This window comes from Suricata suricatta, chromosome 2 (genome assembly GCF_006229205.1).
Source record: "Suricata suricatta isolate VVHF042 chromosome 2, meerkat_22Aug2017_6uvM2_HiC, whole genome shotgun sequence".
NCBI lineage: Eukaryota > Metazoa > Chordata > Mammalia > Carnivora > Herpestidae > Suricata > Suricata suricatta.
Genome location: NC_043701.1, coordinates 122,879,709 through 122,907,442, shown reverse-complemented (window position 1 = coordinate 122,907,442; position 27,734 = coordinate 122,879,709). Strand labels below are relative to the sequence as shown.

The 27,734-nt window shown below is 41.0% G+C and overlaps 1 protein-coding gene across 1 annotated transcript in view; it reads left to right on the top strand.

Moving 5' to 3' along the window:
• Nucleotides 1-27,734, top strand: part of CCDC6 (coiled-coil domain containing 6) — a 109,874-nt gene that overhangs the window by 70,316 nt on the left and 11,824 nt on the right. Inside the window, exons 4-7 of the mRNA XM_029931726.1 lie at nt 12,301-12,404; nt 14,057-14,217; nt 19,623-19,779; nt 22,345-22,445. Coding sequence (XP_029787586.1) covers nt 12,301-12,404; nt 14,057-14,217; nt 19,623-19,779; nt 22,345-22,445 — 523 coding nt within the window. The remainder of the gene's footprint in view (nt 1-12,300; nt 12,405-14,056; nt 14,218-19,622; nt 19,780-22,344; nt 22,446-27,734) is intronic.

Here is a 27,734-nt window from a genome sequence, read left to right as displayed (position 1 = left end):
TTGGTCACAGCGTTCATGGTGATGGCTAAGTGTAATAAACAGCTCTTTTTTATATTTGTTCAGAAGCTCCTAAGGAGACTTTGGCCCTGGGGCTCTGACCCCCAGGGTTTAGCTGTGGCCACAAGGTGGAGGTAGTGGTCTGGCATCAGAAAGAGAGGACAGTCTTATCTTCTAGTCTGTGGGAGAGAGCGAATGGGTTGCTGTACTGTCTAAAGACTCCAGGGACTTTCTTACAATGGAAACCCTTTAAAATGATACCCAAGGCATACATTCTCTCCAGGTTAATGACTTAACACATGTTTAGGGTTATTTCAGACCTCAATAAGAAAGAAATGGATTTCCATAATGGAATATATGCATTGTAAAGTCTTATCCGGGAAATAAGCCTCAGATATGGGATATCAAGTTCCTATTTAACATTTTAAAATGTTTGTTTATTTTTGAGAGAGGGAGAGAGAGAGAGACAAACAGACACAGTATGGCAGGGGAGGGCAGAGAGTGAGGGAGACAGAATCTGAAGCAGCTTCAGGCTCTGAGCTGTCAGCACAGAGCCCGACACGGGGCGCAAAACCACAGAGGGTGAGATCATGACCTGAGCCAAAGTCAGACGCTTAACTGACTGAGCCACCCAGGCGCCCCTCAAGTTCCTGTTTTAATTAAGAAGAGGAACTTCCCCCTCCCCCCACCCTTTGTTTTAGTATGTTGAGGATGTTGGGGATCTTATTCTGTATTTTGTTTAGCTATAAATAATTTTATTCAATGCTTAGGGGGGATGTTTTTTTTTTCTTCCAGTAGAAATCTGTGTTTCCATGAATGTGATCTGATCCTCTTATGATTATAATCCGTATGATATATGGTATGTCACAGTCTTTGTTATAGAATATATTCTGAATCTATGTATTATTAGCAGAAGAGGAAAGGCATGTACTACATTACATATTATAATGGTTTATATGTAGTACATGCCTTTGCTCTTCTGACAATAAACACAGTTCTTAACAGTAAGCTATTTGAAGGCAGTTATCTCATGTGTCTTATGGTATACCACTGCTTTGTTGGAAGAGTTTAAGTGTAGATTTGGCCAGGTAACTGTCATTTGTGTTTTGGAAGGATGCACAGTGTAGTGTTCAGAGCCTGGGCACTGGATTCAAAAGGAACTGGATGTGAACCTTCTTCCTCTACGTAATATCCTCATTCACTTTTTGGGGGTGATGGGGTAGTGGTGGTGGTGGTAGCTTTATTGAGATATGATTCACATACCATAAAAATCATCCATTTAAAATGTACAATTCACTGGATTTAGTATATTCAGAGTTGTGTAACCAGTCAATTTTAGAGCATTTTCATTACCTCAAAAAGAAACCTTGTACCCTTCAGCTATCACTCTGATTTTCTTGTTCCCCTTAAGCAGCCAGTACTCTGCTTCCTGTTTCTGTATTTGCTCATTCTGGATACTGAATAAAAATGGAATCATTTGTAGTGTGTCATCTTTTGTGAATGGCTTCTTTCACTTAATACAAGGCTTATATCCATGTTATAGCATGGATCAGTACTTGACTCTTTTTCCTGACTGAATAATGTTTCACTGTGGATTTATCCAGTTTTGTGTATGTTCATCATTTGATGGGCATTTGAGTTGTTTCCCTCTTTTGGTTATTAGGAATAATGTTGCTGTGAACATTCATGTACAGTTTTTCATGTGGATATATATTTTCATTTTTCTTGGGCATATACCTAGGAGTGGATTTGCCGAATTACGTGGTAGCTCCATGTTTACCTTTTGGGGGGGGGGGGATTGCGGGATTGTTTTTAAAGTGGCTGTGCCATATTGATTATAGCCATCCTGGTAAAGGTGAACTGGTGGTTTTGTATTTCCCTGGTGACTAATGATTTTTGAGAATGTTTTTAGGTGCTAATTGGCTATTTTTATATCTTTGGGGAAATGCCCACTAAAGATCATTTTATTATTGACTTCTAAGCATTCCTTATATATTCTAGATACACAGTTCCCTTATCAGATGTATCATTTGCAACCCACATGCCAGGGGGCCCTCACTGTAGACTAGGATTATTCTAGTCAACATGACTTTAGTGCTATTATGGACTTTTTTTTTTAACTGGTGGTCACTGCCTGCAAACCCTAATTTGAGAATTTTTGTATAAACATAGTCATTGCCTCTTATTTGGCATTCACATTTTCTTAGGCAACAGTAAGAACAGAACTTGGAATATTCTTTTAGTGTCAAAATATCTTAATCTTGAATGTTTTCTGCCAACCAGGAAGGATTTTTTCTTATTTCTCTGGAGAAAGATAACTAGCATCAAAGGTAGTCCACATTAGCTTATTTATATTAAGTGAAGTTCAACTCAGCTCACAAGGGCCCTCTGCACACTTGGCATGGAAAATTGTGGAAAAGAAGGAAATAGTGGCCATAAGCAGGTGGACTAGCAGTTTTAGGTAGTACAAAAGAAAAAAGTGGAATAAGTTAATGGAGAATTAGTCCCATAATTCAGCTAATATTTACATCATGAACAGAGTTGACTGTCAGGTACCAGATGCCTGACGCTTTCTTTTCTTCTGTAGCTGGCTTACTGATTATAGTTTTCTCTGTTATTTCTGGGTTGTCTTTTATCTGAGCTATCTCCCGTTCCCAAAGCAAAGGCACTGTTGTCTAAAGTTGGATTCAGAATTGGATGGTAATTTCATTCATTAGGATCCATTTTTTAATCTGTCTATGTATCTATTTATATTAAAGTTTATTTAAGTCATCTCTTCACCCAGTGTGGGGCTCCAACTCACAACCTTGAGATGAAGAATTGCCTGCTCTTCTGACTGAGCTAGCCAGGCACCCCTCATTAGCATCCATTTATAATGACAATATCGTATCCTGTGTGGTTTAGGGAAGCTCTTACCTTGGTTCAAATCTTCCTTCCATCTGAATAAACTGAATGACTTCAGGCAAGCAATTTGAACTCTTTGTGAAATAGACATTATTAGCACCTAATTCCTAGGTGTGTTGAGGGGATTCATGTTGCATCCTGCCTCTCCTCACACTGTGCATACTGAAGTTCTTTCATTCCTCCACTCAGAATTGTTCCAGGGTGGACTGCACAGCAAGAGATAAGTTACCATAGCAACCCAGTACACTGATGTTTTTGAACCCGTATATATGACTGGGAAAAGTTCCATAAAACAACATTTCTTCTGATTTTCTATTGAATCCTATTTTCATTTTTAGCAAAATGTAGGTCACAGTGGACTAATTTCACAGTTCAGTAATGGTTCATGACCTGCAGTTTGAAAATCATGCACTGCTATGCACAGTGCTTTCTTGCCCCCGTGTCTCTCCACGGATCTGTTTCCTCTGCTTGGACCATTTTGTCTCCCTCGCCGGCCCCATTCCCCTTCATCTTACCTGACTTTTCTCCTCCAGGCAGTTAGGGGGTGTGCTATATGATCAGTGTTTCTCTTGTAATACTTGGTACACAAACAGCGATTAGCAAACAATTATACAAAGTGTTTCTTCCTTATAAGTTTTCTAGTAAATTAAAGGAGAGAAAACACAATGTTGACCTCACCACTATACCCTGGTGACTCACATATAGTAAACTCTCCAAAAATGGTAGCTGCTGCTGTTAAAAATGAAAGTTTCCATCTAATTTCTATGGTACTTTGCCCTACCCATTTTCCAGGAAAATGAGAATGCATAATATTTGAGCTACAAATGTTTTACCACCTCCCTTGACCTTGACCCTTCAATTTATGAGTCAGTATGTGCTCAAATGTCATTTGTGACCCAGCCCCTTTGGCTTTCTTTTGTCTCCATGCTTTAATTAATGCATGTGTATGGTACATATCCTGTATTAATTCAACACACTTTTGTTATGTGCCTGCTCTCTACACAAACTCTGCTAAGAAAGATGATGTTAGGTCCCAGTCTCGTGGAGTCTGATCTCCTGGTCTTGGAAGGCCAGTGAGGAGGGATTGGGAAGGATACCATGTGCCTGGCTGTGGTAGATGGGAGCAGTACCGCCTCGGTGACCCGCCCCCAGGAGACACCCCAAAGCCTCTTAGCACCTGGTTTAATTATTTGTTAATGAACGCACGTGATTGGATAGATCTAAATCCAGCCTTCTTGCAGGGAAGCAAAGATGTGAAAGGAGACAAATGGGAGAGAAGACATGCAGTAAAAAGCAAGTGCAGGCACTGCATGGAGCAGAGATGCTGGAAACAACAGAGCTCATGAAGAAGATATGAAATTGAATCCTTCCTCTTTGCTACTGGGCAAGGAAGGAAGAAGGTGCATCTTTGGTGTCTTTGAGGGCACAGCTTATCTTTACAGTCATGTAAGATACATGTAAGATACACGACTGTAAAGATAAGCTGTGCATGAGGCAGCCGAGTAGCTGTAGGCCTCAGTGGTTACCTTCAGTCACCGGGCAACATCAGGTGCTTCCAGAGGCCTGACATGACCCCAGCTTCTAGGATCATTGCAGAGGTGATACCTACTTATCCTAGTGTCTTTCACCATCTGTAACTCGCAAGTTTCAGAGGCTGGGGTTTAAAAGAATGATCCATTTCAATCCTTAGGACACATTTAGTATATTTTAAGTTCTACTAGGAAGAAAGGAGGGACGCCTGGGTGGCTCATTCAGTTGAGCATCTGACTCTTGATTTCTGCTCAGGTCATGATCCCAGGGTCATGGGATGGAACCCTGCATTGGGCTTTGGGCTGAATGTGAAGCCTGCTTACAATTCTCCCTCTCTCTCTCTCTCTCTCTCTCTCTCTCTCTCTCTCTCTCCCCCCCCCCCGCCCCTGCTAATGCACATGTATCCCCCACCCCTCTCAAATAAAAATTTTACAGAAGAAAGTAAAATTTTAGGTTTCCAACTCTTAGAATAGTTATTCTTAGTCAAGGATACAAGATGGCCTTTCTGACTTACTTACATACAAAATAATTCACTCAGAATACATCCAGTTTTGCATCTTTGGTTGCCCTTTTTTTAATTGCTGTGGAATCAAGGTATTTTTTAAATTCACAGGGAGTGTGGCCCTACTGAGTTCTGTTAGGATTCCATTCACACTAACAGCTGCCCTTGCAGATCATGGCAGTGCAAAGCATCTGGGTGGTACCTGATTGTTTCTGTATGCCATTTTTTCCCCAAAGAATAACCATGTTACTGGAGAGTCACTTCCACTAAAGAGATGAATTTTGGTGACCACTGCATACTTCGCAATTTGACTTCAAATGCTAATCTCAAATTATGGAAATCTTGGGAGTTTTTAATTAAATGTTTGTACTATGAAATTAATCTATTGCTCTTTCAAGAAAAATTGGAAAACACAGAAGTACAGAAATGACAAAAACATTACCTGGATTACAGTCCACCCCTCAAACAGCTGCTATTCATATTTCTTCAATTTACCTTTTTCCTTCTTTATTCTCTTTTTTTTAAATGGTAGGGTATTATAATTTGCTACCCTGCTTTTAATTTTTTTAATAAAACATTAACTTCTGCTTGCACATTTATGCAAGCTGCATTATGGCATCACCAGACATAATCATAGTAAATAAATCCTGTAGTCAGCTGTGTGGCAATTAGTAGCAAATCCTTGAGGATGTTTGGGTTTCTTGAGAAGCTTGGGTACAAGCATCTTACCTACCGCTTATTTGGGAAAGCCAGGGAAAAGTCTCAAAGCAAAGCTGAAAAATTAGTGGGATTTTGTGCCTTGGAAGCAGGCAAGCTGGGGGCAGTCCTTAGTACTCAAAGGAAGCATTAGTGGGCTCTCTTTTCAGTTGATTTGTTTTGTAATCCAGAAGCTGTCAGGATGTCATGAAGCCTACTGAGAGGTCGCAACTCCAGACTTGGGGAAAAAAGACTCTGAGCTCTGTCAGGGACACAAGTAAGTCTTTCTGCAGGATGTGGGGGGCGGAAAATCCTCAGAATTTCTTTGCTAGATCTCATTTCAAATAAGCAGAAAAACTCAGTGTTTCATCTTGTCAGACTTTATTTTGAAGCATCAGATAACATCTACCATGTGGATCAGTTGGTGCAGATGATGTCACATAGTGGCAGGGAAAAAATTAAAAATGTGTTTCCTGTGTAAGAAAAGAGATACATCCTCATGATCCAACAGTGTGTGTTTCTGGTCAAACTCTTGCCGGTTAAATTGAAGGCTGTTGGCATGCTACAGGAAGGGCAGTAACATCCAGAGGGTACTGTACTCAGACTTTCTCCTTGCTTGTGACTTTGAAATACATGAAATCTGTTTCTTTATAACCAGAGTAGTAATTTGGTTGATGATTTAGAAAGGGCATTCTCCTTAGCTAAACATGCATGGCTAATGAATGAATGGCTAAGTAAATCCAACATTTCTGTGTAAGGAAGTAGGATGGATGCAGTAATGATTTATCTTGGAAACTTCCATTTTGGATAAAGCATATCAAGAGAAGTTTTCCTAATGTTATTTTCTTAAGCTTATTTTAGATAATGGACTGGTGGTAGCCACTGATGTGATACTGTATCTGCAACATACACTGTGATAGGACTTCTTTCCTAGGACTTCTCTACAGTCTGGATGTAGCAAAAGAATGTACACCTTGTTCCATCGGTGGTACTTCTTTGGTAAAAGTCTCCTAGAATTATGAACCCATTTTGCAAATTTGTATAATATTATCCTGGTGTTAGGTGATGAAAACATAAGTCCAGAAACCATATAAATCTGAGTAATTATATGTGGGGTTTTTTTTTTCATAAAATGCCTTTATTTCTATCACTGAACAAAAGCAAAATTGATTAAACTGGTAAAATGATGAAATAATATCATTTTTACATGTTAATATTGATGAGATATTAATATTGTCCTGAAGTTCTGTTCATCAGAGTACAAATCTAATTTTTATAGCAGTAGAGAAAAAGTTTTTGGAAGCTATAGTATAGAAGGTTGACCCTGGGTTATCTGGAAAATTCTCAGAGTACTGCAGATAACTCACACTTCACTATTATCCTCTGAGAGTTTATTGGCTTATTCTGGATTTTGTATATATAAATTACCATCTTCAGTTAATGGATGTATTGTTAAATTGCACTGGGAAATTGTCAGCTTTTAAGATCAGACATCTTTAAATTTCTTCTGTTACAAAAATAGTAAATGTTCATTAAAGAATTGGGTGGGAGCAGGAAAAGGCAGGAAGAGAAATTATCACCAATATTCTGTTCACCCAAAGGGCAGCCCTAATTATCTTGCTGTATAGTTCTTTATGAATTTTTTTTACATCTTTTTCCTTTTCTTCCTCTGTCAGTATATTCCTGATGTACATACATTTTTCACCTGTTATTTTTGACTTCTTGGATTAAAAGTGAGCAGCCTTTCTTTCCTTTTTTCTTGCTCTTCACTGGCCAGCTCCCCTCAGTTCTTACTTGCTCTGCATTGCACAAGCAGTGGTGATGACCTAGAACTTGGTTTTAATTTTGAAACCAGCTGCAGCTTGGTTAATCGAATAGGTACCTTAGGGGCTCTGCGGTCTGTGAACACCTGTCTTAACTCATCTGTAATAAAAATTGGCTGTTTGATTTCTATAAAAAAAACCTTTTTTTCAGAAGGCAAGGGTCAGATGTCTTCCAGCTAGGAGGAACATTGTTGTATCTGAGCAGAATTCCACTGATTGCCTGAACAGACACCAAGAGAGGCACCAGCAGTGTTTTTAAGTTTAACTCTGTGTCTGTGGCTTTAATTTGTGAACAAGGCTTTGTCACGGAGCAAGGACATGATGTATTATACTCAGCTCTTTTCATGTGAGTTGCACCTGATCTGTTTTAATAGCCCCTCCTCATGAATCCTATTCTTTCCTAAGTCTATGTAAAACCTTGATTAACTTGGATATATTGGCCAAGTAGAATGGAATGAGGTAAGATCTTTTATTGGCTCTACTCCTTGTTGTAGAAACAAAATGGTCATCCCATTGAGGCTGCTAAAACAACAGAGACGCTTTATTTCTCCTTGCCCATGGTTCTCGAGGTTGGATCTGGGCCCCGGTGTGATGGAGGACCTTCTTCCAGGTTGCAGGCTGCCCACATCCCCTTATGCCCTCATGAGGGGGAGAGCAGACAGCAGCAAGCTGCAAGGTCTTTCTTGACTTCTAGAAAGGGCAGGAATCCCATCATCACAGGGGCCCTGACCTCATGACATCAACTAAATCTAATCACCTTCTAAAGGCCCCATCTCTGACTACGTGGAATACTTTGGCAGTTAAGGCTTTACCATATGAATTTGGGGGGGGGGGGAAGCACAAACATTTTTTTTTTCACTGTAATTTAGTCATTTTCTGAATATTATACTGTTATTTTCCCTGGTTGTTCTGTTGTATCTCTAGGGTCACCACTTTGAACATCTGTACTGGTATTATATAACAAATTGATTGGAAATTGGGCTAAATTATTAGTAGCCTTCAGATACTATCTAACTTGGAAGGTTTGGGGGGATTGTTTTGCCAATCCCCAGTACCCACTTGTTTTCTTAGGAATTATCTCCCTCTCTCTCAGGAAAAATATCTAGCCAACTAAGAGTTTGGTTAATGTAGGTCTTCAAGGACTGTGATTTCTTTTTTAAACATGGGGTACATTGTCACCACCTAGCTGCCCTCTACTGTATGTTGTAACAAACTCTGTGTCTGTGTTCTGGCTGTATGATAGCTCTTACTCCATGGTCTTTCCCCTCTCCTTTATTATCTTGGATTAGTTGTAATGGGCTGCCTTCCAAAATTTGCTTTTTTAAGCTATAGGTTTAGTGTTCAAAATACATTTTCCTGTGGAAACAATGATAATATGGTTAGACTAAAACTTTAAAATATAGATTGAAAAAAGGCCACTAGGACCTTCCAGAATTCTACAGTTGAGCACAATGATGAGGCTGAAGTTCTCATGAGACTTTTTGGCCAACCATTTCTTTCCCACACCTCCGCTCCGATCCCAGTGTCCCAGTTCTCTTTAAATCAGAAAATGCTGCTGTGAGAAAGAAGTGTGGTGGTGTTTGGAGCCATCTCTCGGCTGCCCCCTACCTTTTGGTGATGGGTTGGTATCTGCCCACTGAAAGCTACAGGTAGGATGGGCTGTGAATTGAGATGAGCCAGCTAGATTTTTATACTCTAAGTTTAAACACTGAAGTTTCCATATTTATTTTGGGAGCATAATAAGAACTCCTGGTCTAACGTTAATTAACTTGCAATGGAAAGGAGGGCCACTGAAGAGAAGAAAAGAATTTGACAGTCCATTGAACTGACTTAATTATAAAGCAGGCTTTCAAATGAGTAGTATACAAATCTGCAATATCCACTGGTGCTGAGTGCTCGCAGAATCAGCAGTCAGAGGGGCTTGGGTTTGCCTGAGGATTTGATGTTGGCAATAGATGAATGGGTGCCTGTTGCGTGAACACTGAATGTAAAAAGCCTTCAGATATTATTAGGAAGGAGGTGGGGAGAGTATGACAGTTAGAGACCAGCATAATGAAAGCAGTGTGTCACTGGGCTTCTGTTTCCACTCAGGCAAGAATCTCTGACTTACTACTCTGTAAACTCAACATACACTGTCAGTTTTGAGGATTGTCCAGTATCAGGACAGTGTGAGCACAGAAAATCTACTTCTACCTGAATTGGCAGAGCTGGTGTGTGTGCTCTGGTTCTAGATGTATATAGGTTGTGGAATTAGGCGAGAGGTGGAAGGGCAACTCTGATCCAGAACTCAAGGGAGTATTAAACATAATCATACTTAATCATGATAATACCATTTCCTCTAACTTCTTTGCCCTTTCATGTCAGTGAGACCTCCTCAGTAATGCAGACAACTTGAGATTTTTAATTTTTTAAGAGCATTCATTCATTCATTCATTCATTCATTGAAACGTTGAGATTTTTTAAAACTGAAAAAATCCTGAAAGACCCTACCCTTTCTAAGGCTAAAGATAACGTGGACTCCTACAGTACTGTCTGCCTGTGTAATGAAACCGCCCTGTAAGAGCCGCTGAGCTGGGGCCTCCTGTGTACATCTGCCCGTGGAAGTAAGTTTGGAGAGCATTGGTACAGCAGACCCGGCTTTCACAGGAAGCCTTGGTTCACTGAAGTGGGCAGTAAATTGACAGCTTCTAGCTCAACTAGTAAGTGGTGAAAGGAACCCGGGATTCACACATCTTTTCAGCTTGTTTCTCCTGCTCTCATAGCTGTGTTGGCATCATCTCAGATTCCCTAAACTACCCTCTGCTCTGCTGCTTCCGAGAATTGTTGGCTTGCAAATCAGAATAATTTACCCTAAATCTTACTTTACCTTCAGGATCTCCATAGTTGAGGGTTGGACAGAGCCCAGGTCTTCTGGCCACCATGGTGACTGCTGCCATTCCTATCCTGATGATACTGCTTTGCTGGAGTCATACCATTCCCAGGCCAGTGGTCCCTTGGTGCTGAAATGAAAGGGTGGACTTCGAGGGTTCTCTTGCTCCTCCAATCTCTAAGGGTCTAGGGCTGAAGTGGCTCAGACTGAAGACAGCTGCCATCTTAAGGCTGACAGAGAATGATAGTGGCTAGTCCTGGAGGGGACTGCACAGGTTAGTTAGGCCAGGCTTCTCATTTAGTGGCTAAGGATCTGCTCACAGCCACGTGCCTATTAAATAGTTGTACATGGGTACAGACAGCTTTGTCTTGATTTTGCTTTTCAGAGTTCTTGATTAGCATTACGCATGATTACTCTAAAATTAAAAACAATTGGGTATAGGTTTATTAGGCATCCCCACTGTAAAATGATGCCTTGCTTGAATTTTTCCTTTCCTACCAGGTACTCTCTATAATGCTTTTAGTTAAGAACAGGAACAGGATCCTTAGAGGGTAAATGCCTTGGAATTTTTTTTGTTTTGTTTTTTTAAATGGCTGTGAATTGTACTTCAAATCTTGGCCAAACATGTGGTCAGTGCAGAGAATCACACAGTTTAATAGGGCTTCTGTGAGCTGCTCCAGGGTGTGTCCCGGTTGCTGCAGGTCGGAAGTGTCTGACATTCCGATGAGCATTTGTGCATTTGTGTGCTCCCAGCTTCAGTGCATGGAATGCTCTGACTACCCCCGTCTCTACCCCCATGCAGGGAAGGTATTTCCATGGTATTTGACCATGTGATCTTGGTTTATTCACTGTTGATAAGATCTGCTCTGGTTGCTTTAAAAGCCTCTGGTTTATACATGGTACTGGTCTCATTTTACTGTGTACACAGGGACCTTTGATCAGTGAGGAGCCTCTGTGACCTGCTAAGGACATCTGTGCAGCTGTGCAATCAAAAGTAATTTGTTGACTCAGTGCTTGAAAAGGTGAATTGCTACTGGTTGAAGAGACAGCATAGGAGCAGTACCATAGCCTTCCTCTCAAAAAAAAAAAATTCTGTTAAAAGTATTTAATATCTCAAACATGTAGAGAAATACAAAGAAGGATATAACATATTCCCTCTACTGTGGCTGTGAAATATAGTATTGCACTCTCTGTGCCTCTTGCCAGCCCTGTTTGTCTTCATATTGCTTTCACTCTCCACAAAAGTATATAACTTATTTCACTTACTATCTATACCCCACTAAAATCTGAGTGTCATGAGGGCAGAAAATTCTGACTTTGGTTCCCTGCCAATAGGCTGGGCATTGCCAGTGGCTGGCATTGTTCACAGTATTTGCATATCGCCCAATATTGATTGATTACATGAATTTTTCCATGTTTGCTTCTTTCATAGAGTAAAGTGCAGTGCTCTTTGGGGTTTCCTTTGCAACTGCATACTTTCCCCCAAATCAGAGCTTCCTCTTCCCTACATGCTCAGAGGCAACTAGTATTGTGCATCCTTTAACTAGTATATAGAATTGTCTTAAGGTGTTTTAGTTATTTATATAAATGGTAATATAACCTTTCTGCTTTAACATTGAGCCACATGCAGGACCTGGGTGGGGAGGGACAGACCCAGATAAGTCCTGATGTGAGTGGTAAGCTCAGCTCCCTGACACTCTTTAAGGAAGACTTTCATGTGTCTTGACTAAATGCTGAAACAAGCAGTGTGATTCATGTGTACCAGGCAGCAATGAAGCATTCACATCAAAGAATGAACCTGTCTCGATTTTTTCAATTAAAGTTTAAGAAGTAGATGCGCTTAATGTGTCTGTGCCAGGAAATTGGCCATTTCTTTGCAGATTTCTCCAAGCAAGAGTCCTAATGGTCCAATCAAAAAATCTCATTAACAAAGTTTAAATGGCCTTCTATTCTTGGTAAAACTTTTTTCCTTCCTTTAGTTGAGACGAGAGAAGATTGACCTTGAAAATACTTTGGAACAAGAACAAGAAGCACTAGTTAATCGTCTCTGGAAAAGGATGGACAAACTTGAAGCTGAAAAGCGGTTTGTTTAGTCTTGCTGTTCAGTATGGGGGTGTGTTTGCATGTCTGAGGTGCCGAGCTGGGTGTGACAGGGACAGCAAAAGGGGCATTGTAATGCCCTGGGTGATGCACTCATTAATTAATTTGCCAAACCAATAAAGTGTTGAAAGCCTTTAAACTCTTCCCATGCTGGTCACCTCTTTATATTTCTCTCTTATCGTCCCAGTAAAATTTCCTTTCATTTGGGGTTAAAGGCTATGAAGAGGTTATCCAACATGCTACTTTTCACCTTTAAATTGTTCGAAAGATGGCTGCAGTTTCAACTTTTTACTTATTGAATTGGCCCCCCAGTTTTCTCACGTGGTTGGGATGTATACTGTGTGCGATTAATGATTGCACGTCTCTAGAATGTACTTCATTAGGAAAGCCAAAATTTTAATAGGATAATTAATTTTGGTTTTAAAACTTACTGTAAAGAAAAACCTGTACATAGTTAAGGTTAGGAATTGTGCTAAATGTAGGTACATGGATGTGAAATGTTATTCAATAGCAAATGTTTCTTGAGCCCCTTTTTGCAAGCCACTGTCAGGCCCTAATTTTTAAGTACTGCATACTTTGGGGGTGATGGAGCAGGACTTGAAGAATGGCAGGGAGGTTCTGTATGTGGTATGTGTTCATGGGTGTAGAAATGGAGTTTTAAAAAAATGTTTTGCATTATTGTAGTGGTACTAATGAGTTATTAAAATTTACTTAACATAATAAGTGCAGGGACCATTACAATAATTTAACATACCAGTTTTCTCAACGAGCGCAGGCCCGAAGGTGATTCATAGTTTGCATTTGGGCAATCTTAAAGGTAAAAAGTTACAAAGCCAAACCAAACCAAAACCCTAGCAGCTTATAAAAGGGAACTTGGAGGTTCATTGTCAGTCGGTCTTCCTTTGCAGAACACAGTTGGAGGTTTTATATAGATAAATACCAAAATATTATGTTAAACAATATGAAATTATCAACTGTACGTCAAAAGTTGTTGAATATTCACATTCCATGTGCTTCAAACTAATGATAATTGGTAGAGAAGGTGGGACTACCAATTATTAACTCAATGATTTTGGTTTTATTTTGTTCTTTATCTTTTTGCCTCTGCTGTGGCCAAAAGCAAAGGGCCTTCAGCCCAGTTTGCCATGCCCTTAGGAATGGTTTTTCAGGAGGGAATTTTAGAAGTGGAGTCTTTGTAAAGCCACCTTCCAAGGGGGTTCACAGTACAGAGTTCATAAGTTTCACCAGCACTGAGTGAAATTTCTTTAGTATTTCCATCCCTACAAACCAACATGATGAACACTTAGGTAGCACATAATTCTGAGTGCCTACCGTATGCCAGGCATAATAATCAGAAGCAGATGTTGGAGACTTTCTAACTAATGCTTAATTATCAGTGGTCCCTGAAAAGAAAAAAAGGAGGGTGGATCCTATGGTCTTGCCCTTTGACCTTGACCTGGATCTTAGGTAAGGGAGCCCAGAAGTGGATATAAAAGGGGCAGAGGAATTTGGCAACCCTGTGGATTCCAGTGATTTACAGGCATTTGCTATTAAAACAAACCCTCCAGCGGGTATGTTGTTTTGTCTTTTAAGGCAAACTGTTATTCATTGTTGGAATTTTTCTTTTCATGGAAGAATCCTGCAGGAGAAATTAGACCAGCCGGTCTCTGCTCCCCCGTCGCCTAGAGACATCTCCATGGAGATAGACTCTCCAGAAAACATGATGCGCCACATCAGGTTTTTAAAGAATGAAGTGGAGAGACTGAAGAAGCAGCTGAGGGCCGCTCAGTTACAGCGTATGTAGCCTCTGATTTCACTGGTCTTCTGAGTGCGGAATTAATCCATTTCCCAGTTTCAAGATTTTCCAGTATTTACCATTGAATTTGCATAAATCAAATCCACAGTGTATTTCATTACCAGTACATGTGTCTAGAAATCTTCCTATCATCCTGGAAGAGATTATAATAGTAGGACAAGGCAAAAGTTTAGAATACTTACAGAAAATCAAATAATTTTAGTTGAGTCCAGAATCGGGTACTATTTTTAATCTTGTGGCCAATGGTCATCTCTAAGATTATAGTAACAAATGTACTTTTGGGGGATTAAGGCAGAGAATATAGTATTATTTTTCTTACTACTAAACTTTAGCATCAGCTAACATTTGTTCATTGTACTTGAGGAACAAATGCTTTAAAAATTTATACTGATTATTCTGGAAAATGTTAAGATGTTGAGTTGAAAATCAAAGGAACTAGATTTCTGAACACTTGCCTTGGGCCCTGTGCATTTGCTCCTGTTTCTGCAGTTGTGTTGCTCACATGGATCTGAATAGACCACGGAGTGAATGAAAGGTATGCAGGGAAAAGCAGCGCTCCCTCTCACACCTGACCCCTGCCACCTAGGTCTCACAATTATACAGTTTTTATCTGTTCTTCCAGATAAAATTATTTTATACAAAAAGTAGCACAATGAACACACTCATATTTTTCTTTTTTTTGCTTACTGTATCTCATAGTTTTTTCCTTGCCTATGCATGCAGAGAGCTGTCTTACTCTCTTTCTAAAAGGCTGTTTGATATTCGGTTATGTGGATACACTAGTGCCTTCTTACCCCCAGTTTCGCTTCCCACTGTGTCCATTACCTGTGGTCACCTGCAGTTGGAGGCAGATGAGCCTCCTCCTGACTTATCGTCAGAAGGTCCATAGTAGCCTGATGATATGTCACATGCTTCTGTCATTCACCTCACTTCATCTCCTCACGTAGGCATTTAATCATGTCTCATCATCACAAGAAGGATGAGCACACACAGTTAGATATTTTGAGAGTGTCGGGGGACAAAGACCTTCCCTTGCCTTTCAAGGTCCTTCTAGTCAGACTAAGAATCAACTTGACATGAGACAAATTAATAGGAGAAAATAAAATTTAATAGCATAATACACAGGGAATCCACACAGAAGTGGAAATTCCAAAGACAGGCAACATGAAGCTTATTTTGACAAGGAGGGAGGAGGGGTCTGAAGATACAAAGGGAAGACAGACCACAACAAGTGAGAAGAGATGTTTGGAAAATAAAGCTTGCTCTATTATGTAGAGAAGTTTTTTAGGTAAAGAGGAATCTCTATTTATAGCTCTCTTCCTGGTACAAGCAGGCATTGGAGGGGGTAGGTAAAGAGCTTTCCCTAAATCTGCTGGATTTGGATTGCTTTTACCTCAAAATAATGTTCATGCCGAAGTAGCCCATCTTGGGGCGTGCCTGAGGAATACGCCCTCCCTATGAGAGAGACCGAGACAACTTCACATAACTTTTATTACACTGTGTTGTTATAATTGTTCTATTTTATTATTACTTTGCTGACTTCTTACTGTCCCTAATTTAGAAATTAAACTTTATCATACGTGTGTATGTTGAGGAAAATACATAGTATATATAGGGTTTGGTGCCGTCTTTGGTTTCAGGCATCCACGGGGGTCTTGGAGCACATCCCCCGTGGGTAACTTTTATCATAATTTATTTAACTGGTCCCACACCAGTTGTGATGCTGCAACCCCAGTAGATATCTGTGTCTACACATTTGACACCTGAGCAAGGGCACCTTCAGGAGAAACTTCAGAAGCAGATTTGTTGAGTCACGTAAATGTGCATTTAAAATTTTGGCAATTCTTAATGTTGTCTTCTCTAAAGTTCACTGCAGGTTCTAGTCTAGTAGTGCATCTGGGATGGTGACAGTTACCCAAAATCGTCCTTGGAACCTTTAAAAAATAGTGTTAGTTAAAAAAATATATAGTGTTAGTTTCCTCTTGTTGCTGTGACAAATGAACACAAATTTAGTAGCTTAAAACAACACACCTATATTAACTTACAGTTTTGGAGGTCTGTAGTCCAAGATAGGTCTCACTGGGATCAACTCAGGCTGTCAGCAGGGCTGGTTTCTGGTAAAAGGTCTAGGGAGACTCTGTTTCCTTGTTTTTTTTCCCAGCTTCTAGAAGCTGCCTGTACTTTTTGGGTCGTAGTTTCTTCCTGCATTGGCATCACTCCTACCTGCATCCGTGATCGCATCTTTTCCCTCTTTCTCCCCTGCCTCTTTCTTATAAGGACCCTTTGATTACCTTGGGCCCAGCCAGATAATCCAAGATAAATCCCATCCCAAAATCCTTAACTTTGTCACAGCTGAAAAGTCCCTATTGCCATGTAAGGTGACATAATCCCAGGCTTCAGGGATCAGGATGTGGACATCTTTTGTGGGTCCATCATTCAGTCTAATTTCATACAGGATTCTAGGCTTACTCTAGAAATAGAACCTGATCCTGCATTTGTTTTAATACAAAGAATTCTGATGTGAACCTTGGGTTGAAAACCACTACATACATTGCATGAAAACAAACCAGTGAGTTCTCAAATACTAGTTATGTTAGAATATTTTTTGAGTTTTTGGTGTGTCAGACAGATCTCTTTTGGCACCTCTCTGAACTCCCTCCAGTGCTGGCAGGTTAGTTTTCTTTCTCATGTATACTTTTCTTATGCCCCAGACAAAATTTTTACAAGAAACTGGGGAAGAATTTTTCATTCCCATAACTTTTCTTCCTACTGCACTATTTGGTCTCTGAAGAGACTGCAGATACCTACAGCAACCTCCATAAGTGCTATTTCAATTTCGTAAGGGCAGAGCATGGAAGAGGAACGTGAATGGAAGAGGAGGCATGTGGCCCCCTGCTACCGACATTTGGTCTGGATTGGTTGAGAAGATGAGTTAGTGACTTTTCCTCATCCTCCAGAGGTCAGATAGGCCACCTCCCTGCCATGCTGCTGGGCAGTTCCTCCAAGCGCAGCAGTATCAAAACTTGAACCTCTGCCCCAATAGTTAGTTCTTCAACCCTGGGGGAACATGAGAATCACCTAGGGGCTTTTCAATATCACATCATCCTTAGGATTTTGATTTGTTTGGGGTGGGATCTGGGCATCAGCATTTTCTAAAACTGTAAACTTGAAAGGGGATGCAGTATGTACAGATCACCTTTGGATCATATGGGAACTGCCTCTTTGGAGTCTATCTGGAAGTCACCCTCTACTGATGCTAACTGTATAAGTGTTCTGAGATGGCTGAAGATGGGGGAGGCATTAGCTGTGGCCCCTGAATCCTGGGAACTCTGGGAGAGAGGGCGAGAGGGTCGTGACTCACGGATTTCTCTTGAAATCCAGTATGATGGTGTGCCAGCAGAGGGCACCCAAGGAATACTGCCACTTCAGCCATCTCCAGCTGGGTCTGTAACACCCAGAGGTGTTGGGCCTGGTGCCTTCTCTGTCGTCTAGTTAGTTTCTGGTTTAATTGCCCAACTGCCAGGAACGTCTTCCAGCCATCACTCCTGCTGACTGATGTTCTTGTATATAGATTATTAGTGATTCCCCTGCTGATTTCCTCAGATGCTAAAGGATTGTATCTGAAAGACAGTGTTTCTCCTAAATGATTGTTCTTGAAGCCTCATGAATCCTCACTTCTCTGAAGCTTTCCTATTTATGGAAGAGAAAGGCAACTTGCTCCAACAGCTGCCTCTCTTGTTCTAGAAACAATAATACTCCAAGGGGCCAATCTAATACTTCCTGTAGAGCTTATGAAAAATGCTGCATGCTTGCATATTTGGGATGAAATAATTTAAATCATTTATATTAAAAGTGTACTTTGTAAATATTTTCCCAGCATGCCTTCAATTAAAGAGATTTTTGCATCTGGATTAGGCAGCAGGGTTTCTGGTTATATTGAAAACAACTGAGGGATTTAGTGTTTAGTGCACATAACTGTTTAATAATTTTGGTATTTTTGTTTGCATTTCTAAAATAAGAATACTCAAGGGCTTTTATATATCCTGTAATGATGCGGTCTTAGAAACCACTGAATACTTAACATCAAAAGTCATTATTTTCTAAAACACCAGAACTTCATAGAAGTGCTTAAAACTAAAAGTAATTTGGATTGGGGAGTTGATGTAGGGTCATTTTGTGGGGAAGAAGTGGTCTGTGGCATTCCACACCTTCCTTCCTTCTTAAATTGGAGTGGGCTAGTAATATGGAGCAGTAACCTATAGGACCCTCTCCTCAACATGATCAGGACCACTCTGAGTTTATAGCTATTTTTCCAGAAATGAGAACTAGGTGGAGATTTTACTTTTCCCAGGAGGTTCATTGGCTGAGGCAGGGAAAAAGGATGGAAGCAAGAAGATGGGTTGACATTGCATTTTGTATTAATATTATTTTGTGACTTAGTAATAATACATCCTGTCAGATGTAAACCAGCAAAGGTCTGGGAGTGGGCATGTTTTACTGTTCATTGGAATGGTGCCAGAATGTACCCCACAGTCCTGTACAGAGTGACCTCAGAAGGGCTGGGATTGTGAAAGCTCTAGGGAACTCAGCATGAGGGCATTAAGAACCCCATGAAGATGTCAGTTCCACATTTCAGCTTCCTATCAGAGAATCTGATGGGCTCAGCCTGGATCCCGGCTAGCCCTGAGGCTAATTGGCCCAGGCCCAGGAGACGTAAGGTAGGGAGGCCTCGCTCTATGGGGCAGCTCCTGAGGAATGGGCATTTGTCATAAGTAAGACTCCGTCCCTGGAGCCCAGCTGCACACGGGTCTATATCTGCTGCCTGACTCAGAGAGGCTGTGCATGAGTCAGGGAAGTGGAGTCACACACACCCTGAAAGTTAGAGGTGACGACATATTCATCTAAAGCTATTAACTACCTCAATTTCTATTTTTATAAAGGGAATTCTAACGTACCAAGTGTTCTAGTAGCCTGGTTCTCACACAGGCTGATGGGCTCCCTGTGTGTCTGGAGCTGAGGGCCAGCAGAATTGGTGCCTCCTCGAGGGGACCCCAGGGCTGACTCGATTTCCCTGGTTGCCCCTTGGCTCCAGCGGCGCCCTGACTCGGCTCCAGTTCCACCATTTCCCCTTCCACAAACATAACTTCAGAAGGCAAGTAAGTGGGAATGAAGGTGCCTAACGACTCCCAGTGTCGCTTTATATCTGTGTTTTTCTAAATGCAAACTGTCAGTAAACTTTGATGTGTGGAGGAAACCTTAGATCCAGATCTCCCCGGGCCCCTCTAGGGGGCTGGGGGAGAGCCACGGCCTCAGCATTGACGCTCACGTGGGGGTGTGACTGCGCCAGCGCCAGCCGTAGTCTAACCGAGAATTCCGGCCTTTCAGATTCCGAGAAGATGGCGCAGTATCTGGAGGAGGAACGCCACATGCGGGAAGAGAACTTGCGGCTGCAGAGGAAGCTGCAGAGGGAGATGGAGAGAAGGGAAGCCCTCTGTCGGCAGCTCTCTGAGAGCGAGTCCAGCCTGGAGATGGATGACGAAAGGTGTGCACGTCCTCTGAGCCTGGCAGAAAAAATAAAGGAAACCAGGCCCCGAGAGGTCTCCTTTTGCATCCCACTGGATGTGGAAGGAGATGGCTCGTGGTGGTGATGTCACCACTGCATCCAAGTAGATGTTCAGGATGGGGAAGTGCAGAGCATTGGCCATTTTCCTTAATCACAGAAAGACACACACTCACACAAGTCTTTGCAAAGTTACTACTTGGTAGAGAGAGAAATGGAGGGTTGTGTGTAGAGAGAGTTTGAGTTGTTGTGTCTGTACAAAGTGGGAAGCCTCCGGAAGCCTAGCTGTGGATGAGCAGCTGGCACAGTCTGAGGGGATGAGCGCTCTTGGGATGGAAGATCACGGGAGACCCGTGGAGGTTGTTGAAAGACAAAGGCCTCACCTTAGCAACTTGGAGACTTTTGAGCCTTATTGCAGCTACTTATACAATATAAAACCAGTGCAGTGAATTTATCTGTTCAGGCCTCTAGTCAAACCCCCTCATATTCCCCCAGTGAGAAATGGGCTGAAAAAAGAGAGCCCTCTCTGGCTAACTGTAGGAAATGGTCACACATCTGGAGTCCCCTCCCCCCCATCTCCTCTTCTTCGGTTCTTGGGAGTAAGGTGATTGTTAAGATGAGCAACAAGTCCAACTTGAAAAAGTTGTTCAGTCAGCAGAGAAATCTATTGGTTAGGGAATTGGGCGTTCTCTGAACCATTTGTGCAAGGAAATTCTCTGTTCAGGATCAGGGTTGCCCTGGCCTTATGTGTTGGTGTGAAGAGTGAGACCAAGCTGCTTTGGACATCCACTCCAACATGCCTGGGCAGTCAGTTTCTGAGACCAGGGTCTGCTAATGGCCACCATGAGTTGTATTGGCTGTTGACACCAAAACACACTGTTTTGAAAACAAATGGGCAGTATCAGTGCATTAGCACTTTCTTTCTCTTTCTGTGATTTGAATAGACCCAGAGAGTTATTAAGAGGGCTTTTTATCAACTTGCCATTTACAGCAGTGTTATCATTTTAAGAAGAATATGAGATTTTCTATCATGAAGGTCTGTATTTTTATAATAAAAATTTATAAAAACAGAATAATGGGTTATCTGACTTAAAATATCTGTATATGTGCTTCCTCATTTGAAAAGAATAAAGATAATTCTTTCTTAAAAGTTTATATCATAAAACTTTTGTCATTAGCCTTGCATTTTACTGATTTCTTTCTATTCCCTTCTCTCTGAAATCCTTAGCCTCTGAAAACCATTTGACTAAAAACATCCTCAGAATACTAAAAAACTTTTATTAACTACCTTAAAACATGGAGCAAGCTGTGTATTGACATGGCACCCTGTACTTGATTTTGAATAGGACACACTTTGAGGAACAGTATCTTCCAACCATGGGGAAAATACTGAAGCTTCTTCAGGCCTCCAGAGCTGGTATTCACTCCAGAAGACTTGCTGTGTCTTTCATAGGTTCCATGATCCCAGCTAGACTATAGCTGCTCAATTAAGAATTCTCCTCTCCCTGCTAGAAATGATGATATCACATTTGAGAGAAAGAAAATAGTTGGAAACTTGAGACATCTCCAGGTCTGTTTATTCCTTAAAGATGAAGAGGCAGTGTTCACAGCTGAGCAGGATGTAGGTGCCACCACGGTTGGCTGCTCTGGAGGGTCAGGAAGAGTCAGCAGTGGGTAGCTAAAAGATGAATGTGAAATTTGGGAGCCTAGTTTTCTTTGAGCCAAATAAAGCAGCATGGAAATGGCTGTGTTAATGTTCTCTTGAACTGATCGACAGTCAAGGCTGAGATCTCCCCAGGGATAAAGGTGCCTGCACACGGGGCTGTTCCTTCCTTCGGCCTGTGAAGGTTACTGGAAAGTCTCTCAACCAGAAGTCTCTCCTTGTCAGCATTCTGTGCTTGTTCACAGTGCGAAGGCTGATGTTCCTGACGATCATGCCTGAGTACTCTCAGGTCTGAAGTGACTTCACATCCAGGAGGAATGGCGTGGCCAAGTGTGGCTGCGGTATGTGTGCCGTGCTGGTGTCTTTCACTCTGTTCTGGTGTGTGACTGTTAAGCAAAGCTTGCCTTTTAAATGATTGACTTCCAGTTCATGGAAATATCATTATCTTTAAGCTTTAATTTGATGACATAAATCTTAGAGGACTTGTTTGGTTTTGAGTTTCAAATAATAATTTAAATGTAGCCATCAAAACATGGATGTGTCTGTAATTCTTGGGATAATGGAGGTAGATTTCTACGTAGCTGGTGTGTGATGAAGGAAAGTCCAGTCCTCTCTTTTTTATGGAGCAGCTCTGTTGGCAAACCTCCACCTGGAGCTAGAACATTCCAGATTCCCTAATATGTACCCCTAGGGAGAGGGCTTTGCCAAGCAGTAGAGCTGTGTGACCCCTGAGTCCACTTTATACATGTCTCCTAGCTTTATACATCACTCTCTAAATACCCAGAGTTTGACCTCAGGATATGAACTTCCAACATTTTCTCTTAGGAGCTCTCTGAGGAACTACCGAAATGCAGGCAGTACTGACAATATCCTTATCGTTTTAGGTATTTCAATGAGATGTCTGCACAAGGATTAAGACCTCGCACTGTGTCCAGCCCGATCCCTTACACACCTTCTCCAAGTTCCAGCAGGCCTATATCACCTGGTGAGTATACATCCTCAGCTACTTCTGTGACTGATTTCTGGGACGTTTAATAGAAATCCCCAAATATGTTCCCTTCTAGCATATAAACATAAACAGAGGGAGAACAGTCCTGTGTTTTTCAGAAACCTCAAAAACAAATAAGATTGAGTTTTAATCTGAAATTTTTAACATAAATGTTACCATGCCAGCTGATGTTTTTAGATTTTTTGTTGTTTAAAAGGAATTTAACTCCAAAAATTCTTTTTAAAAAGATGGTCTTGGACTGATTTTAAGTGCCTGTGGATTGACCAAGCATTGGATAGATGTCTAAGATGGATCATAGGATTAAATGGGGTCCTGGAACAAAAAAGAGGACATTAGGTAACTCCTGTGGGTTCTCTTATGTTCTACATACATTATCTCATTTTTATCCTCAGAATAGTTCGTGTAGGCATCATTTTTCCCATGTTAAAATTGAGGAAGCAGTGATTCAGAAGTTCAGGGGCTATTGGTCATAGATCCAAGGAAATGGCAAGGCAGGGTGGCTCTTCTTTCCAGAGCCTGGATTCTCTTGAGAGCAAGATGCTTCCTGATACTTGCACTGATGGGTGAGTGGGACTGGGCCCCAGTAGGCAGGCTGTACAAGAAGGAACTGGCCTTGCTCTTGGCTTTGCTTCTGCAGCTGGCTTTGCTCCTCAGAAGCCGTTCCCTCAAAGGCGTGCTTGTCTTCATCTGACCCTGAAAACTCTTTCCCTCCAGGGTCCCTGGCTCAGAACCAGCACAGTGTGGGGCTCTCAGGCCAGGAGGGCAAGTAAATGATCCAGCAGAAGAAAGAGGAAGCCGGGGGAGGGGGAGTGGAGTGGAGGGAGGAAAGAAAAGGTAGCAAGCCAAAGGATCCTGTCTTGTGACTGAGGGGACGAGTCTGAGTTTCTTGTGCTTGCTGGTAAACAGATTTTAAACAGAGTTGGGGGAAAAAGAGTGTGTGGGGGGGGAGGAGTTTCACAGCAGAATAAAGGATGTCCCTGCTTGGAAGAGTGGCACAAGAAAGGCTTTGTGGTTTTGGAAAGTAAAACAGCTGCATGTGAGGGTGCGGCCTCACTTTGTTCTGTTGCAGTAATTGATGAGGAGGAATGCCCTTCAGGTGGATGAGTGGGAAATGCTACAGCAATGCATGTTGCCACAGACATGCTGTGAGGTTAGGATCCCAGTCTTCAGCTAAACTGCTGTGACTTTTTTTAAGAGAAGAAATCAAAAGAGCATCCAGCGCAAAGCATGGCACTTTTTGTCTGGTTTGGGCAGGGTAAAGAGGAGCTGTTTGCAACCCAAAAGGACTTCATATCATGGATAATTGCATGATCATCTCCCCCTTGTTCTTGCCCAAAAGGGTGTTCTGGAATCTGTTTCTCCTGTTCTCTGATGACCTTTAAGTCTCTCCAAAAGCTCTTCTTTGCTGCCTCTCAGTTTTCCTCAAATAACACATAGGTTTCATTACCATGATAAAGGCCTTTGCCTTCTCATTTATTGATGTAAAAGGAAGGCATACATTAAGAAGAAGCAAGATGGAGGTAGCTTTTAAAGGTGATGGTGATGTTGATTCATATGAAGTATAATTTAGCCTTCTGTTTGATTTATTTAAACCTGAAGAAATCCGTAGAGACATGTATTTTCCAATTCAGTAAGTCTAATGTTGTGGTCATTGAATAAAAAAAAGTCAGACCTTGGTCGGGAATATTAACTTCAATTGTAACATATTCTATAGGAAGATCTTACTCTGTACGTAATTTTGACTGTCACTGCGCCTGTCCCTGTAGTGGGGGACGTGCCTGTATAGACAAGCCATTTGCTTTTCCCTTAAACTAAATAATAAGTAACACCTAGACATTTTTTTCTTTCAGCCAGCCTAAGTGAGAAGAACATTTGTGTCGTATTTTAAGCTCTATAATATCATGGACGTCTATTTTATCTAGTACTTGGCAGCAGAATTACTCCTAATCTAGTCCCTTGCTGTCCCATACATAGTTCATCAGCAAAACCTGAATTTCCAAGTTTGCTTTTCAATTTGGTTGTTACTGGAAGAAGTTGTGGTTCTTACTTAGTATTAAGAATCTCTAATCACTTTCTTAGTAGAATTGTTCATAAAAGCAGTTTTCATTTCTGTGTTGACCATTTTGGCTCAGTTCTTGCCTTACCATTTCTGCTTAACATTGGCAGTCTTGGATTTCATTAAGTTGTTGAACTGTTTTTAAGTTCTCTTTCAGTTTGACTGAAAAGTGTATTTCCTAGAATTTACAAAAGATCCTCTTCTAATAATATGTCGTGTTATGTATATGGATTATATATGTGGCGAGTATTGTCAACAGTTATCTTTCAGGTTGTCTATTACATGATGCAGCCTGACAAAAGGCACATATTTTGATGTGCCTAAATCAGATATGGGGACTAAGGCAGTTTGTAAAAGGGTCTACATCTCACTAGCAACAAGCATACCCACTGCCCAGAACTTGGTTTTTAATTCCATTCTCCAGTGAAAAGAACTGGATGTTTCTAAGGCTTGGAGAACGGGATATACAGGATGAACCGGAAAAATCTGGTAATGCTACCAAGTAAGGAAGTGCTCAAAAAACAAGATGAAGGTATGTGAAAGAGACCCAGGAGCCAACCAGAAGAGTTCCCAGAGGCCAAGGCTAGAACAATCTGAGGAACAAAAGAAATAATATCATGTTAGGTTGTAACCCCAAAATAAAACAAGTATCTATGACTTCATACTAATATAAATAAATGAATAAATAAACAAGGGAAAAGAGACGAATCTCCCATACAGAAGAAATCTAAATAATTTGTGGATACTCTGTTGTCAAGGCAGTGGAAATAACGTTTCACTCTTTTAAGCGTGGGCTGCACATAAGGTCTTCCTTCCAAAGAATAAGTATGGAAAAGGGGGGAGGGGAAGAGTAACATCATCATGGAAGAACCTGACATATGCGACCTCAGCCACGGCCATCGGGGTCCAAATCAACAGTGGGGACCCGTGTCGGGAGCATGTAACCCTTGATGTGAGAGTAGCACTTGACTGCTGTGGTCTTGCTCCATAAAAATCCGTAACTCCACCTGAGCCATGTGGAAAACATAAGACACATCCTGATTGAAGGATAGTCTGTCTACAGAATACTTGATCAGTATACCCCTAATTTGACAAGCTCATCAAAAACAGGGAAAATAGAGGAACAGTTTCAGCCAAGAGGCGCCCAAGGAAACCTGGCAATTAAATATAAAGTGTCATCCTAAATGGGGTCCTGGACATAAAAGAGGACATTAGGTAAAACCTCAGGAAATCAGAAAAGTATGGACTGAGTTAATACTAGTAATAATGATAATGTATTAGTAACTGTTTTTTGTGACAAATGTGTCATATTAGCATAAAATGTTAATTAACAGGAATCGGAATATTGTCCATACAAACTCTCTGTACTATTTTTGCCACTTTTCTGTAAACCTGAAACTATTCTAAAATCAGTTATTGACTTAAAAAAATTTTAATGTTTATGTTATGTTTGAGAGACAAAGAGAGACAGATCCTGAGTGGGACAGGGGCAGAGAGAGGGAGACATAGAATCCAAAGTAAGCTCCAGGCTCTGAGCTGTCAACAGAATGAGCCACCCAAGTGCCCCATTTACTTACTTATTTTAAATGTTTGTTTATTTTGAGAGGGAGAGAGTGTGTGCAAGAGGGAGAGGGGCAGAGGGAGTGAGAGAGAAAATCTTAAACAGGCTCTATCTACCCTGTCAGCACAGAGCCCCACATGAGGCTCAATCTCACAAACCATGAGATCATGACCTGAACTGAAATCAAAAGTTAGGCACTGAACTGACTAAGCTACCCAGATGCCCCCTAAACATTTATTAAAAAAAAAAAAAAGCCACAGAAATAGATGAGATCTCACCTAGTCACAGTAGATAAAGGGAGCAGAGAAAAGCCCTCCTTTCTGATCCTGAAGCACCTGCAATATTTAGAGGTCAAGTTCAGGAGGAAAACCTGGCAAAGGAAATTGGGAAGTGGCTACCACACCACAGGAGTGGAAGGGAAAATTGGAATATGATCTCACTGAAGTTAAGACAAAGCCTTTCAATAAGAAGAGAGTGGTCAGCTTCATCAAATGTTCTGAAAGGTCAAGTAAAATGAGGAGTGGAGAATGGTTATTGCAGCTGGCAGAACAGAAACACTGCTGACATTGCAAGAGTAGTCCTGATGGAGGGATGGAGACGGAGCCACATTAGGGAGATTTAAAGAGAAAATTCCTCTATATTGTCTGTGTTTTGCAAGGACAGTGTTTTTAAGTGTGAATTGTAGAACTAAAATATCTTAAAATTATAATTTAAAGTAATCTTAAAAGGAAGAAAAGGTATATCTTCCTTTAAGTTCAGTTCTGCATTTTTTTTTTCATTAGCAAAAAGATACTAAAGAAAATTTGGAGACAATCAGAAGGGTATAAGCAGAAATAAAATCATCCAGAATCCCTCTATCCAAAGATGGAGTTAATATTTTAGCATTTCCAGGTGTGTCCTTTTCCTACCCCCCTCCTCTTACAATGTTCCTTTAAGAGGTGGTTTCATACAGATTATATATATTTTGTACTTGCCTCATTTTGCTTAGTGGTTTTTGTCATGAACTGCTTTTAATTAATCATCTTTTAATTTTGCAGCCTTGAGCTTGTGGACAGTGAAATAAGTCTTAACGTTTTTACTTTAGTTAATGCATTTCTATATGAGAGCAAGAGAAATTTATTGAAGCAATAGCTTTGAAAAGCCATAGTATTTGATTGAGTAGGCTGATATTTGGGAGTTGGCATTTTAGGCCTAGGCATTTGGATTTTTATTCTGTATTTGTTGGGGTTTTTTTTTAATTGTTTTTATTGTGTGAGCATGGAAGAGAGAGAAAATTGCAAGCAAGCTCCGAGCTTACATGGAGCCTGACACAGGGCTCAGTCCCACAACCCTGGGATCGTGACTTGAGGCAAAATGAAGAAACTAAGTTACCCAGATACCCCATCTCATCCTGTATTGTATTCATGGGCCAGAGGGTCAGATGCAAGATGATTAGAACTTAAGAGAAAACAAAAAGTACTAAGATCTGGTCTCTGGCCTCTAAGAGCTTATCATCAAAAACAGGGCCTGGGAAAGGGGCTGAAATACAATAAACAAGAAACTCTTTGCAAGAAACTTTACAACGCCAAGCATAATAAATTTATGTAAAAATTGAGTAGTTGACGGGCGGTCCATCCACTCTGTGGAAAACTACTCAGCAGTAAAAAGG